A 16,483-nucleotide genomic window follows, 5' to 3' on the forward strand; every position below is an offset into this window, starting at 1 on the left:
AAAGAAAATAACTATGGTGAGTCAGAACAAATCTCAGCTGCACCAAGAATGCAATGAACCATAAGACTTGAAAGGCAAGTAGTGACTGCATCTAACTATAAAAGCATTTGCAAAGAATCTGGTTCACAATGAGACAAAACACTTTAATGTTATACGGAGAAACAGAATTACATTTCCTTACTAAAATATCAAAACAAGGATTTCTTGTGAAATATGAACATAAGTGTTTTCAACAAATGTCCTGTCCTCTGCTTAAAAGCAGTGGTAATGTGCATTGCTTTTGGTGCAATTAATTGTCACGTAAAACTCCGCTAACTGGAGAAAAAATATGATAAAGTGGCAATCACAAATGACCGTCAAACATCTTTTATTTTTCTGACAAATTTCAGACCTCTGCAATCCTGACTAAGGAAAGACAATGGAGGAATGAACAAAAAGGTGGAACACTACAAAAAGCAAGTGGGACTAAAACCTTAGGTACATAGACCTTACAAATACAACAGACAAAGCTTTATGCACTTAAGAGTTGATAGGCGATGTATGTTCTGTAAAGAAAAACACAGCTCCTGAGATAGACAGCAGATCCTATAAACTGTAATAATTATTACAGCTGTCTTCAGGAAGTCCCACTGTTGGCTTTCATATACTAAAAATTTGCAAAAAACATATTCAAAGCAAATCATTACAAGGTTACTGAAAAGCCTTATTCAGGGGAAGAAGCTTAAAATACAAAAACGGCATATATGCCACATAAAACCTATCCTTGCCAAAAAAAAAAAAAAACCTGCCAAAGGACAACGTTTAAACTCCGAGACCAACTGGAAATATATCCCATGGCCTAATGAAACCAACATTGACATTTTAGGTCTCAACATTGAGTGCTGTGTTCGACAGTACTTAAACTAAGCATATCATCATAAGAACAGAATCTATATGGAGAAGCATGGCTGTGTGTGTTCCTCTCTGAATAAGAAAATCCCATTAAACCTGTTTGCATTGCTGTCATTCCCTATTAAAAGCAATCTGGAGATAATGAATTTGTGTGGAAATGTATGAATTTATATACATTTGTTGTTGTTAGGGGCTAATACACTGCAAGAAGACTCTATGGAGTTTTTTTTTTCACTTTGAATGCTACAAAGTATTTGTGTTCAACAGCTGAAGTATTTTATATATATATATATATATATATATATATATATATATATATATATATATATATAAATATATATATATATATGGTTGAAATAGTTTTACTGTCAAATAATGCAAAGAGTACGTGACACCCTAATTCTGGGCTCATCAGGCGTACACACTCACTGCATCCTCTCTCGGGAATTGAACCTCAAACGTCAGCGCCAGAGGCGAAGCCCCTAACGCTGCGCTACGGCGTGTGGTTCGTTCATTTGACAGCATGTAGATCGGGGTAATTACATTCATGGCATTTGTAGTCTGAATCACAATCTGATTGTATGGGTGGTTACCTACCAGGTAACGCTTGTGGTTGGTCACCAACCACAAGCGTTACCTGGTAGGTAACCACCCATACAATCAGATTGTGATTCAGACTACGAATGCCATGATATATATATATATATATATATATATATATATATATATATATATATATATATATACATATACATATACATATACATATACATATAGACATTCAATATTGCACCATACTAAAAACTGTGAATCATTTTGTAGCTATTTTAATACTTTTGCAAGGGTGAAGACTAGTTTTGTCCTCAACAAATTTTAGTGATAAAATCCTATGGAAAGATGTGGTTTAAATTGTATAATATACTGTATTGCATAACACTGTGGGTTGGCTGTCACCCCAGCATCTATGATTACAGGTTGTAAAGCAAACAAAACTTTTCATATGAAGAGGTATGGTGCACAGTGGCCAGTATTGTTGCCTCATGGCTCCAGTGTTCGGGGTTTAAAATCTTGACTCAGGTAACTACGTATATTCTGCCAATGTCGGTATGGGTTTTAGTCCAAGTACAATGGTTTTCCTCTTGCTTTCCATTATGTTAGGTTTTGACACTTAATTTGCACAGAGTGAGTAACTGTACAAAGAATTAGAATCTTGTCATGGGATGGTTCTTCCATTAAATGATGCTTAGCTAGGTGCTGGCTCTCTGCAACCTTGAAGCAGATATGTGGTTTAGGAAGTGGATGAGTATAGCAAGATATTTTCATAAGAAAAACTATGTTTATATTTATTTCTGTTAAGCATTGTCTTTATGTAACATATTAATAAGATAATGTAAATAATTTGAACAAATTTTTATTTAGTTGTGTCTTAGCTTTTATATCAGCATAACTCAGGACATATGTGTAACTCACTAATTTTTTTTGGGGGGGGGGGGGGTACTTTTATTATGGTCTCTGATAAGTCAAATTAAAGGCTTACAGTTTACCGGTTTTAAAAAAATACACTACAAAAATACAAAAGTGCAGTAACCCCTGCTACTCTGAGATGGATTAAACAGGTCTGAGAATGTTTATTATAATATTTGCATGCCTGCATAAGCTCTACCTTTGGTTTTATATCATGATCAGATAATGAGTGATATAATTCATAAATAAATCTCTCTCTATATATATAATTTATATATAACTTTCTGAGTATGTATCACTGTGTACAAATGTAAGTTGAAGAAAAATGAAAAGGTGTGGATACTCATTCTTCAGACAAAAACAAAATCTAGCTTACAATGGAAAAATCTTGACCCTTGATAAAGTTGGATCTTCTTTATAATATTGAGCGTAAGCCCCTTACATAGTATAATGATTAAAGAGAAAAAAGAGACCGGGCCCTCACTTGGGAGGACAAGAAGGAGAAAGAGTGGATGGACCAATACCTAGAAGTGTCCATTAATCACTGATTTGGGTCATCCATGTTACCGGTGGACATTCCTTAAAACCAACAAACTAATTAAACATCTTTAACAATACCTATACTGTATGAACTGTGCAATCACAAGAAATAATAATTTGTATGAGGTTTTTACTCACCATTGTCCATTTTCTTCTTCCTCAATGAATTCTACTACATTCCCTGATTCTAGAAATAATTCTTCAGAAGTTTTTGGTTCATATGTTAATTGAGCCTGGAACAGACCATGTTCCTAAAGAAGAATAATAATAAGAAAATATTCCCAAAATAATACCATGTTATTTGTCTTATGCTTTCATAAGAGAGCTGTGTATAATGGTAACAGCTACATAAAGTTGGTTTACTAAGATGGTATTTTACAAAAAGTGTGTGACTTAAATACAAGACAAATGAATATGCTCTACACAACAAACTGATTTGTACAATTCTTTACAAAATAAAGCTAATGGCAAATATGAGAAAAAAACATTTATTTTGTTGTATATTGCTTACACTTTTACTGTTTGGTTCCTCATCTGCATCAGAAGAGTTAGAAAAATCTTCAGGGCTTGAAGGAATAGTCTCAAAATCCTCAGCAGTGTCCAAGGATGGCATTGGTCGGTGAATCCACCCTTTTTATATATTGTATATAACAACATATGAATATGTTTATGAATTAAATTGACAACCAAATATTATTCAAATATAACTAACCGTAAAAACAAAAAAATAAAATGCATAAAAAAAAACTATGCATGCACAATACAGTACTTCATTTAACAAAAGTAACGATATAACTTCTATTTGCATCCTGCAATTTTTTAATGAAATCTAATGTACATCAAATAGAAATATACCTGATTTTGGCTTTATTACTGAGACATGACCATTGTGTGTTTCTGATTCCTCTAATAAATACAGTAAACTACTTGAAAAAAGGAAAATGTGATGCTTTGTATCTTTACTTACCTGTCTGGGAGGTAGATCTAGGTACAACTGAATCTGTACATGTACTGTTACGTTTAATGACAGCTGGTATAGCGTTACGTAATGTATCTGGGACAAAAAAAAAAAAAAAAAAAAAAAAACAGCTTTTAGAAAAAAATGCTTACACATTTTGATTTATATACTTTTTTTGGTAAGGACTCAGTACAGTGAACACATGCTTTCAAAATTGTAAAATGTAAAAAAATCAACTTCTACAGTTTCAGAATTTTCCATAAAATTAACAAAACATGCAAGGTTGACTATGAGTATAAAGTAAATACATAATAAATAATGTCAGTAACCATTGTTTTTTAATTGATTATTTGTCTATTTTTACTTAGTTAGTTTAAATTACAAAGGACTTTCAGTAAGCTAAACTTTATGTTTATTGTGTGCAAGACAATTCTATCAATTTTATCAAGCTTTTCATCAATTTTCATAGAAATATGACAAAAAGAAAAATGACAGAAACTCTCACTTGACTTGAAAATTTCAAAACAAATAACTATTAAGGCACACAAGGTTAAAAAAACAAGCACTTCTGGACATAATATACTGCAGAGTTGGTAAGAGTCCACAGTGTGGTGAATGGATTGCTGGATAAACTAAACTACTGATGCATCAGCAATGGCTAGGTAAGTTATTTCTGATTATTTCTGATACAATTATAATTAGTTTATAAGTTAATCACAACAAAGTGGATACATTCAGAACATCAGGTAATATTTGACAAGTTCCTACTTAAAGCCACCAATGCAAAGGTTGTATCATCTTGTATGCTGTTTAGCAAGTTATTTGTATTAGTTTAGTTTGTATTAGTTTTCTAAATTAGTCCCACCAGCAACCATTAAGTACAGAAAATAATAAAATGATATGCTGTTACAGTATTATTTAGGAAAACAAAATAAAAGCATTCTTTATTATACTATAAGAACATACTAGAATTCAAAGAAGCAAATGAAAAGATTAATCCACAGCAAAGCACAAGTAACACTCAAACCCAGATTAATTTAAGAAATATAATGTTTAATTTGTGTTTAAAACAGAAAAAGTATTCATGCATAATAAAGCAAAATGTTAGTCTATACCTTCATAACCCAAAGGAGTAGGGTCACTCTTTATTTCATGCCTTTTAGCTTTAAGGTTAGGAGCGAGTGGACCTGTATAGAATAATGTTCAGACCGATATGTTTACATGTTATTGTAATAATTGCAGTATTACACTCAGTACACATATTTTATAATACACATACATGAACATTAAGCACATTGGGGGCATTTTTTCTGCCATTCCTGTTTAATTTGTAGGTATAAGTGGCATTGGTAGTCCACAGATAAATTGTACATAGCCTCTATGTACATTTCAAACATTGGGAAATATCTAATTTTTGAAAATGCAAGAAATTATTTATTTACAATATACGCATTTTATAAATTTTTCAGTTTAAATTATTCCTGTTTCAAATTATGCAATTTTTTTAAATATCATTTAAACAAATACTTAACTGGAACCCTCTGTTTATGGTTCTGATTAAGCTTAAGCACAAGTCAAGGGTGAAATATTAACAAGGTCCAGAGTGAATTATTGCACTGTTATTTGACTGTAAGCTCTTAACAAATACAGATCTATTAGTCACTTTCCACAGGGCACATTATACATAATTATTTAATTCAACCAGATATATTTGTGCTCATAATTACATTATGTTATGATAAAACAGCCACATATGCCACATGAAACATTAACCAATGTTTTATTTTTTTATTTATTTATGTTATTTTTTAATTATTAATAAATGAATATCAAAGGGCCAGCCCCTACTAAAATGACAAATACACAAAAATACATGCATTTCCAAATGACAACTGGCCAAACTCTCTTTTTACTACAAGTGAATTATCTGATTAACATTAACATTCAAGTTAAAATTATAAGCTTCATCATGCACTGCATGTTAGAATTGACCTTACTATAAATGCTGCTAATGTCGCAACATAAGAAGAGGTATTCCTTTTCATAACATGGTGTAAAAGATTGCCCCAGATGCCATATCAATTTAAGCATACTCAATGAAATGCTTTTGAATTAAGTGTGATATACTGCATGCTATCTCAGTGAGTCAATGAAAATATTTAATTGACAAATATATAAAAAATATTCAGAAAAAATATAAACTGCATAATAGAAAAGCATACGTTTCTAGCATGTTCTCTCAAATAAATTTTAATGAAGATACTTGAATAAACATCAATGTCAAGCACAAGTCAACTCTTCTGGGATTAATAATGGATGGATGGATAGGTGATCTGACATTTATGTAACTAGTCAAGCATCTTGCAGATAGTTGTGCCTTGTCGATAGTGGCACGGGAAGGATAATTAAAAATCCCACAACAAGCATGGACATAGCGCATACAAAATATTTCTCAAAATTAGATAACATTTGTATAATAGAAAAAGTGTTTTATGATACTTAACAGTGACAAAAAGCATTCATTTTGCCATTTCCTATGGTTTTGTAAATCCTGCTATCTGAAATGTGAGCATGGGCTAGCTGCCCATACACTAACAGAAAGCAAAGAAAAGAGCATTAATTTTGTTCTTTCTGGCTCCCGGTATTAAAAATATATGCTTGGGTTTGCCGTCCAGAGGCCAACTCAAGCCCATGATCTGTGCTTTAAATTGCTGTGCATTCATATATGATTTGCATTTGCTCTGCTTATTTACTGTATCTGTGCCTGTTTGTGTAGCTCTCACATATATACATAGATGGCATATATCTACTTTAGAATTATATTCATACAAGTCTATAAAATAAATTTCACTTGTTTTATAAATATGCTACTTGAAATTAAATACTATATATGATGAAGGGATGTTTGATTAAGTAGCAGCTGCTGTAGTAGAAGGCAGAAAATACAGTAAAGACATATGTCTAGTTAGAAAATGATTAACTAAAGTTTTTGAAGCAAAGATTGTCCCCTCTTGCATTCAGAGAACAGAATAGAGATTTCTGTTGAGAGGGATGTTCTTTTCGAGTTCTGTATTTGTTTTGGATTGGAAATGTAACCTAGCATTAAAAGTAACAGGCTAAATGCAGCTTTCATCTATAGCATTTTAGCCTCCTCTATATAGCGGTAAAAAGTGTTGTTTTTGTTTGTTTGCTTGTTTTTTTATAAAGAGTAATGATGAAAAGAACACATTTTCATAAAGTGTGTATCCTCTGGAAAATAATGTGCTATATCAGACCCATTTTAAGTAAATCCCAGAGGTAGATCCAAAAAATATTGGATGAAATATATCTCAACTGGCCCGGGATACCCCCTAGACCTACATGGAGTCTGTTGGTAGGGACAGATTGTCCACCTCAAGAACCCCAGAAAAAGGAGTGAAGAGGTGGTAACAGCAAATCTTATAAGATGCCTGAATGTTCTTTTTTTTAGAACAACATCTAAAGCATTTGACATTAATGTACAGTATGAATACAGCATGTTGAATATAAAGTACAAGCTTAACATAACAAATGTCACAAAGTCTAGTGTGCTATTGCGCCATCACTGCCGCAATTTAATATAAAAAGATCACCTGTATACATCTGAGCCATTACAACTGCATAGTTGGAATTACACAGAAAGCAATAATGTATATTTTATGTGTATTTTTCAAAAACTTGCATTTTTCTGTAGAACCTCCAGCAAACTGTTGCTGATTATAATCAGTTGTTCATATTTCCTGAAGCTGGGTTTGAGACAGACAACTTTCTAGATATTTTATCTGCTGGCAATGTATTGTTAATTTAAGGAGACTAAATTTAAATTTTGATTTCTGCCATTTGTTGCTAAATTATTAAAAATACAGAAATTTAAATCAGGCCCTGCAGATGTTTAAAAAAATCATGACTAAAAATGGAGACAGAAAGAAGATAATTTGGTCTTTAATTTTTATATACTGTACATTATGTATACCATATCCATTTTTTATCTTTAAAGGTAATATACCAAATAGTAACTGGAAACAACCCTGAACTTGAAATATTCTGCCTTTGAAAATATTTTGTTTAAGAATCTTAGTGCCAAGTAAAACTATTTATGAAAAACAAATTTAATAGCACAGACAGCAATAGAATATAAACATTTTGCAAAGAAAGGGCAAATACTGAATATAGTTAAGTTAGATCAGGCAGTGGTACATAAAAGATATGTAAATATATAGAACATTATCAGGCAATTGTGGAAAGTTAAATTGTGGTGGCAATGTGGCGCCGTGGGTAGTAGAGTTGCCTCATAGATTCAGCATCTTAGGTTTGTGTCCTGCATGTTCTCCCCATGTCTGTGTGGGCTTTGCTGCGGGTACTTTGTTTTTTGTATTTTTTTTTATATGTATTATAAGGTATTGTTTTGCTTTGTATTTTTCTGTAATGTACCTTGTAAAAATTTATGAACTGTTACGTACCTGCCAGTGAAATAAATAGTAAAATCTCATAGCTATAAAAAAATCTGCAAGTTAATAAAGGTAGTTTAGAACATAACATTATAAAACTGAGTAATCCTTTTGAAATATAGAGTATATTTTCTTTAGAACAACATAAAACATCAAACAGCAAAAGGTATTATACTAAATTCTTTCCCAGGAAACAGATTAAATCAAATTTAAATTACTATACTTTATCTTCATAAAAGAAACAAATGAGGCAAAAAGGAAATGTGGTTTAACAATGGACTAAAACCACCAGGACAGCATCATGATAAGACCTGAACTGATAACAGTGAAGAGGAACAACAGGATAGGGAAGAAAAAAGGTGAGCTACAGGCTCAGATCAGCTGTTTTGGTAGCACCTTTGAAGGCTGTATAGTATGTGTGAATGTAGGATAAGGCATTCTGACGTGTAAATGTAATTAGTGACTGTATGAATGCATCAGTGTATAATATACTGTATAGTACTATGTCACATACTCACCAGGCTCGTGGTGTCCATTACGAAGACACGGAGGAGGAAGTGGGGAAAGAGGTGAAGCCTCTAACAAATCTCCCATCTTCCTCCTTACACTTTTTGAGAAGATGATAGGCAGTGACCAAAAACACTTCAGCCTTTCTGCTAGCTACACCCCTTCAGGTAAGCCATGTGTGGAAGAAAAATTAGACTTGGAGGTTGCATAGTCTTTTAGGGTACTTTCCAAATTAAAAGGCAACAGTAGGAAAGTATTTTGGTTTTCAATGTACAGTGAATTATATAAGCATTTTTTTCTAATGTCATGAAGAGACTGCTGAAATGGTGAAGTAAACAAGCAGAATGTTCCAAGGGGATGGGTCAAGAAACTGGCGGATGTGTTGTTCTTTCATTCACCTAGTAAGACTTGATAGTTGGTACATATACAGTTTTTATAACAGAATAAGAGATAAATTCAAGAGATATTGAAGAACAAGGATATAATGGAGAAAGACTTTTAATTTAGGCTGGTTGCACTCTATGCTAAAACACCTCATGTTATGTAAATTCAACTGTATATAAATTTAACTCCCTACCTGTACTTTTTGATCATTCTGACTATGCTGTAACAGACTGCTGTTATGAGTGCTTCCTGTTCAGCATGGTGCTGCAAGAGAAATGAATGATGCAATGGACAGCTTTTCTCTGGCCTGATCTCTGACTCAAAGAGGTTTTATTAAACTTGTCCTAGTACAGGATAAATTTCTTTCTTTAATTAATATGTTCATTTCTACCACACATTATAAAAGAATGGACCTAAGACCAATCAAACCTTAGAAAACCTCACCAGAAGACACCTCAAAGCTGAGGATTACACAAAACTCCAACAACTGTTTCAGGAACTTGCTATACTCAGATCCTGCTAGTTGCAATTAAATGGGGTCTCTAGTTGGAGCCCTAACATTTTGACATGTTGTTTTAGTTTACTTTTCACAATGGACTTAATGTCATTTTGTTTTGAAGAAAACCTTCCAAGCCAAATACAAATCCACACTGATGGTACATGATTGGAAAATTTAATATGGAGTTTTTAGGCTCACTGATGCTTTGGTGCATCCCATCACAAAGTTAATACTTCAATAAGGATTTCTAAATGGTGGTTTTTAGGGGTGGACTATACCAAGGTTTAGAAATCTACAGTGGAATAACCTCAGTAATTTACTGTTTGGCAGGTACTTAAAAATATTTTTCATGCATAAAGTCATATCTGTTCCTCCGATTCCTATTTCTCACCCAATCTTTAGCAACTAACATTGAAGCTGTTTATTAAGCGGAAAAGGAAAACCACTTTAAATAATATCCATCACCAAAATGTACCCAAAGGTGCCAGTGTTGTACAATGTACAAAGATAAATATAAATGTTTTAGTGTAAAAGCAACAATATATTGGAGCTATTGTAGTTGTTCAATAACTAGTAATCAATTTTTTGTCTAGCTTCAAATACACCCTGATTACCATGAAAGGCAGAAAAAGCAGTCAATCAGACTGAGCTGTCAATAAATGTTCCACAGAATAAATATATACATTTAGGGGATAATCAAATCCTTTATCTTCTGCCTCACAGATCCAGGAAATTGAGGTGGAATTATGTTCTCATCAATGGGCTCTATAGAATCTGTGCATTCTTCTTTGCCTTCATGGGTGCACCAAAAGATCTCTCTCTCCATCTACATCCTTTAGAGGTACATGCCCTACAAACTGTATGCATGGGTATCCTGCCTTAGACAAGATGCTTCCAGCATAGTCCCTGCCTCACTGTGATGTACCTTGAAAAAGTTTGTTTACAAAATGGATGAAATGATCAAAAATGTGTCCTTTACAGAACGTCTGTCCTACTACTCTATGTGTCAGTCTTTCAAAATCGTGTAATGTAAGTTTTGAGCCTCTAGTGTAGGTTACCTCAGACTCAGAAGGCACAGCAAGAAATCCATTGTACTACTTTACAAAAAAACTGGTGGTTTCTGCTACCTTTAAATAGTCTTTGTTATACATGATGAGAACCACCATGTCTTTCTTTCTGAGAACATAAACTATACATCAAAATGTTTGGTTTTTAAGTACCTTTTGTGCGTCTAGTAGCTGAGGAACTGATTGAGGAGGCTAAAGAAAACCGTCGTGTAACTTCTGTCTCCTTAGATTGAGGCTCTACAGCAAAAAGCATTGCAGGGTTGAAAGTTAATAAGCCAGGAAAAAAATATTAGGAGGATTAAAAATGTTAAAAATGGGATTTAAAAATTAATACAATAAGTAAACATATCAAGGCTATTGCTCTTGTTTCACAGTATTTAATATGACTGGCGGTATACTGTAAAATATTCACTTTATGAATATAAAATTTGTATTTTTATGGAATTTATTTCATAAAATTATTTCCCAACACAATATTTTTTATGCAGTTTGCTAACATTTACCAGTGAAACAAGAGCTGCTAGCACAAAACTGTGGAAATGTTAAAAATGGTGCAAAAATGGAAGATGAAAAATTAAATTGAAAGAAAGATAGAAGAGATATTGAAATAACTGAAGAAATTACCCTTAAACTTTAGCATATGTAACTGGATAATGCATGCATGCTCAACTACTGTACATTACAGTTATATGTTGATTTCTTGCTCAATACTGACATCACTGACCAATACTATATGACTTCTTGTTTTCCTCTTTCAGCACTAGATGTAAGAATTTACACCTACAGTCCAACAACAAAATTGTGTAATAGTTCCTACACTATTCCCATTCTCTATTTCACTTGGTAATGCTATTGCTATTTTTTTATAAATAAAATGTACAACTTTAGTGCTTTACAAAGAACAGACTCTAGGATTATGGACAGTGACTTAACTATCTACTACAAGAAGCAGTTGATTTTATCCCATCCAAAATGAGAATCTCCTCATAATATTTAGACAGAAAGTTCTTATAATGACCATATGAAAAAGACCAGCCCAGTAGATGGCAGTAGGGAGCTGTATAATGCATGTGTTAAAGTAGACCAAACTCTATTGGTCTGCTTGGCCCTTTAAATATATATCAAGGTTCTGGACTCCAGAGATGCTTTTTGCCACTAGGAGGAGTTTCAGAAAAACAACCCCAGGAGTTTTACATACGGGTTCAGCTTGGAAGTTACCCTTTGAGTAAGCTTAAGAGCTCCTTCCAGTTCTCATAGTTCTAGTGAAGCTGGAGTCATTATAGCAGGTGATAAGGGCTTAAATGGCATGAAGTACACATAATAAGGTATAGGAGACACCAGGAGCATTGTATTCTGTATGATACATTGTGGGAAAGAGCACTATGCATTTAGGGAAAAGTGGGGAACAATCCTGTCTAGGCAGGCCTCAATTGAAGGAAGTTATTTATTTTCCCTTTGTTTATTTTGAATTATATTTTCTCATTGCATTTATACCTCCTTGTGTGTTTAGTCATATTGGAGTATACAAGTATATCTCCAGTCTTTCCAATGTTAGTAAGCAGAGGGCATGTGTCAGACTTTTCCATGCAGCCTGACTTTTTCCACTACTGTAATTGCAGATCACTGCAACCACCTATGCAGCCGCTGTGAAAGAACAATAGTACAGGCTCTGTGTGTAATTGTTGTGCAAGAGATAACAATTGTCAGTCATAGCACAGTGCAGTGAAAAGCAACCAGCTGGCAAAAGGTTACAGGGTGCAAGGGTTCCACTGGAATGTTAACAGTGCTGGGCTAAGCCTTGTATTAGACCATTGACAGAGAGAGAGTCATGCGCCGTTAGCAAAAAGGTCCTGCAGATATGTGTATGAACACAAAGATGACTAGGGAGCAGTTTGCTTTGTATATGTGTTGTGTATGTCCATATGAAACAGCATTAGACAGAGGCACCAGTGGCAAACAGATAATAATAATAATTCATTACATTTATATAGCGCTTTTCTCAGTACTCAAAGCGCTATCCACACAGGGAGGAACCGGAAAGCAAACCCACAATCCCAGGTGGAAGCCAGCAACAGTACACAAAGACATGAGGGGAATAGCATGGCACAAAAGTTGGTAAGGAATCTTGCTCGCTGTTTAAAACAATAGTAAAGGCAATGAGAATATGCCATGCATCCCTGTGGTTATTTGTTAATAAAGGTACTTTTTCTTACATGTTCTTACTTTTGCATCCTTGGTGTCACTTTTAGGCATGGGGGGCTGCCACAGGGGCCCCTGCCTGTCACAGAAGTCCTTGACTGTGCAGAGCTCATGGGGGATACTGTATGTGGGTAACTTTGTTTTTCACCCATCTTCTCAATTCTAACATATGTAGGTGCATACTTTTGTGATTATTGTAAGATTTTCCACTTACAATGTTGAGAGTGCAAGAAGAGCATGGATATGTGCCATACTTCCTCATGGCCAGATCATAAAAATGCTAATGGGAAACTGTGTTTTGTAAGTTTTAACTACCCTTAACTTTTTCTCAATAACTATAAAAAAAAAAAAAAAGTTCTTTAGTCTTCTTGGACTGTAGGAATCTCCACAAATGGATCATGCTGATTAAGCTTTGTGGCAAGTAACTTTAATGTTATTATGATGTTACTGCGATCAAAAGAAGATCACCTTTTTAACTGTGTTTGCTTTTACAAGCAACTTAAATGGGTATTGAGGATCAAAATTTGAAAATGCTAGAATTCATCTCAGTAAATGCACAGTTTCACAAGGCAGCTTTACATTGCAAATCCATGGTGATATTGGGGTAGACTTTGAACAACGTTTTAGTGTGTCTGCTTTTGTATTGTAAAATACTATTTCACTGGTGTTCCTATGGTGATAAAGTATGTACTAAAGAAAAACTAAGGCTTAAAAGAAAACTCTGCAATGTAATTTTTTAATCAATACATAATACAAATGTTCTTATGTGTTTAGCTCATCGCCCAGCTTGTTAGAACTGGTTAAAAAAGGAACTTGGTTTCATCTAAAATGATACAGTAATCTCAAGTTGGGGGCTGCAGGACAAAAATAAATCTTTTGTACTAGCTAACAGTGCACCCGTAGGAATGACGTTTTGTAGAAATTTCAAGAATATATGCTGCGTCTTGCTAGGATTAGTTCAAGGTCATGAAGTATGTACTGTATATGAGAGGGATTTGGTCCCTAAGTTACAATGGCCCTTATGTCCAAAGTTTATAGTAAGGAAAAGCAAATTCAGCAAAAATATAGAGCACGTCAACAGCTTCCATCAATATCCATCCAGAGACCAAAGTCCTATCAGCTCAGAAGCAAAATGCACAACTGAAAAGGTCACTAACCCCCTAGGGTCTTTGGGTGTCTAGACTTCTAGCAACAGGAGCTGCTATCTACCCAGACAGCACTGTTTTCACATACATTTGCTTTGTTTCTGCTTTTGGCACATTAAGAAGTGTAGTTTAGAGAAAGTCGTTATATATGTAGTGAATAAATTTTTGAACCCAATTCTCTACTTTACCTTGAATTATTTCTAATAAACTTTCAGGGGTTTACAGGTAAGAGAAAGGAGGGAATTTTTAAACTATTGTTACAGTCAACCCTAGTTTATTATGATCGAGATCACAAGTGTAACTGTAGACTGCAGCTGCACCTGCACGACCAGCTGGTATCACTTGATAGAGAAAGAGTCAAAGGTTTAGGATACTCCAGTCTACACAGAAAGTGCTAAGGTAATGATAGGTAGGTATCAGAACCCTGCATGAAAACATACATGGTTAAGAAAACCAGAAACAATAACAGGTAACATGAATTAACCTACCCCCCTTCCTGCCCCACAATGACTATTTTGTTCTTCTACTACTATCATTTAAGCTCAATTTAAATTTTCACAGCAATGCTGAAAAAGGAAAACAAGAAGTACTATTAAATAACAAATTTATTAAAGCACCAGAAGAAAACTCTTACTGAAATAAAATAACTACAATGGAATAGAATACCATTTGTGATACATTGAAATAAACAAAATGGTAGTTATGAAGTAATCATAAAAATGCAGCAATATATAATAAATCAATTTAATTGTGAAAAAAACACTAATTTAAAAAGTAATCTAATTATTATGAAATATACAGTATCATCATCATTTTATTTTGTTTTAATAAGATTCTTATTTTACATTATTACAGGCTTCATTTCAAAATTGGCTTATTATGGGCTTATTCATAGACCATTTTTATTTAACAATGGGACTTGCTTGAATGACATCCTTCTGAATGAACATTTTAATACCAGCTCTGTTTATTTCAGAATTCATCTTTACAGGATGACATTGTCACCCAAAGACTAAAAAGCTGAACCTTTTCCTGTTGGTCAGTTATTTCCTGTCAATTAGTTTTGCCTGATTGTAGGTAATAGTATATCAAATATCTTTAAAGTGATTTTTTTTAACAATGCAAATTGACAAAAACATTGAGGCAGTAAGAGCTGTGATAGTTTTGCAGATGAAACATCTATATATATAATTCACTAAGCCAGAAGACAAGTAGCCAACCATGGAAAGCACGCCGGAAGGGGCGTGGATTCACTAAGCCGCCAATAAGTAAGACACCCATGGCGCACGCAGGAAGGAGCCACGCCCACCAACTCTAAGACCATTGGATGCGACGACAACTCGCAGAGCCACGCCCACCAACTCGGACGCGACGCCTTGGAAAACATGCCGTCATTTCTGTTTGTCTGTGCCACAGTCCACATGCAGCTCTGAGCCACATTAACTTTTCATTAGTCAACCTCAGTGGAACCTTGGTTCACACAGAGGCAGCGCCAGAGAGAGACAGAGGCACACACAGGCAGCGCGAGAGAGAGAGCCACGCACACACAGGCAGCGCGACAGAGGCACAGACAGGCAGCCCGAGAGAGAGAGACAGAGGCACACACAGGCAGCCCGAGGGAGACAGCCGCACAGTCCTTTAAAACTGAGGTTAAAACACAATGAAGGAAGCAGTCTTTAAAAACCAATAAGCCCTGTGCCTCTTTATCATTAGCGTCTCACCTGCTTCACCGCCCTGCAACAGTCGAGACGCTTTCTCGGCAGCTGACCTTCTCTGTGCCTGACTCCACTACTGTCAGTCGCCTGATTAAAAATGGTGAACTCCTGCAATGTTACTATCTTGGTTGGCTTTTAAACAAAGTTCGGATTTGTTCAAATGTTCCTTTTTTCGCCCTGTGGTTAAAACTCATTTTAAAAAAAAGTGTTTATACAACTGCTGCAATGTTACAGAGAGAGAGAGGGCTCCCGTGCTTCTGAGAGACAGAGGGGGAGGGGGCTCGCGTGCTGGAGACAGAGAGAGGGAGAGAGAGAGAGAGAGCATGCAGCTGAGCAGGGAGCCTGGGTGTTTGTGTCAGTGTTATTCAATGTTTTTATTATTACACTGTGCATTCTATGGTGTAATGATTAACTATATTTGTGCTTAAAAATCTTTAAAAAAATATATTTACATACAGTTCGTATGGTCTGGAATGGATTAATTGTATTTACATACAATCCTATGGGGGAAATTGCTTCGGTTCACGACCAAATCGAGGTTTGGAACGAATTATGGTCGTGAACCGAGGTTCCACTGTATACTTTAGAAAACATGATCAGCAAGTCTTTGATAGGCTGCAACAAAATGATGAAAGAACGGGCACATTT

The 16,483-nt window shown here is 34.6% G+C and overlaps 1 protein-coding gene across 7 annotated transcripts in view; it reads right to left on the bottom strand.

The window, feature by feature from the left end:
* The window catches only part of mcf2l2 (MCF.2 cell line derived transforming sequence-like 2), a 399,475-nt gene that overhangs the window by 11,430 nt on the left and 371,562 nt on the right, over window positions 1-16,483 (bottom strand). For 5 of the 7 annotated variants that reach the window (XM_028794595.2, XM_051923916.1, XM_051923915.1 and 2 more), the window contains 5 exons: window positions 10,930-11,013; window positions 4,969-5,040; window positions 3,863-3,949; window positions 3,407-3,525; window positions 3,034-3,146 (listed from right to left, as the gene is read on the bottom strand). In XM_028794595.2, the coding sequence (XP_028650428.2) occupies window positions 3,034-3,146; window positions 3,407-3,525; window positions 3,863-3,949; window positions 4,969-5,040; window positions 10,930-11,013 (475 nt within the window). The remainder of the gene's footprint in view (window positions 1-3,033; window positions 3,147-3,406; window positions 3,526-3,862; window positions 3,950-4,968; window positions 5,041-10,929; window positions 11,014-16,483) is intronic. The other 2 variants (XM_028794596.2, XM_028794598.2) reach the window with 2 other exon arrangements.

Source organism: Erpetoichthys calabaricus, chromosome 2, assembly GCF_900747795.2.
Source record: "Erpetoichthys calabaricus chromosome 2, fErpCal1.3, whole genome shotgun sequence".
Classification (NCBI taxonomy): Eukaryota; Metazoa; Chordata; class Cladistia; order Polypteriformes; family Polypteridae; genus Erpetoichthys; species Erpetoichthys calabaricus.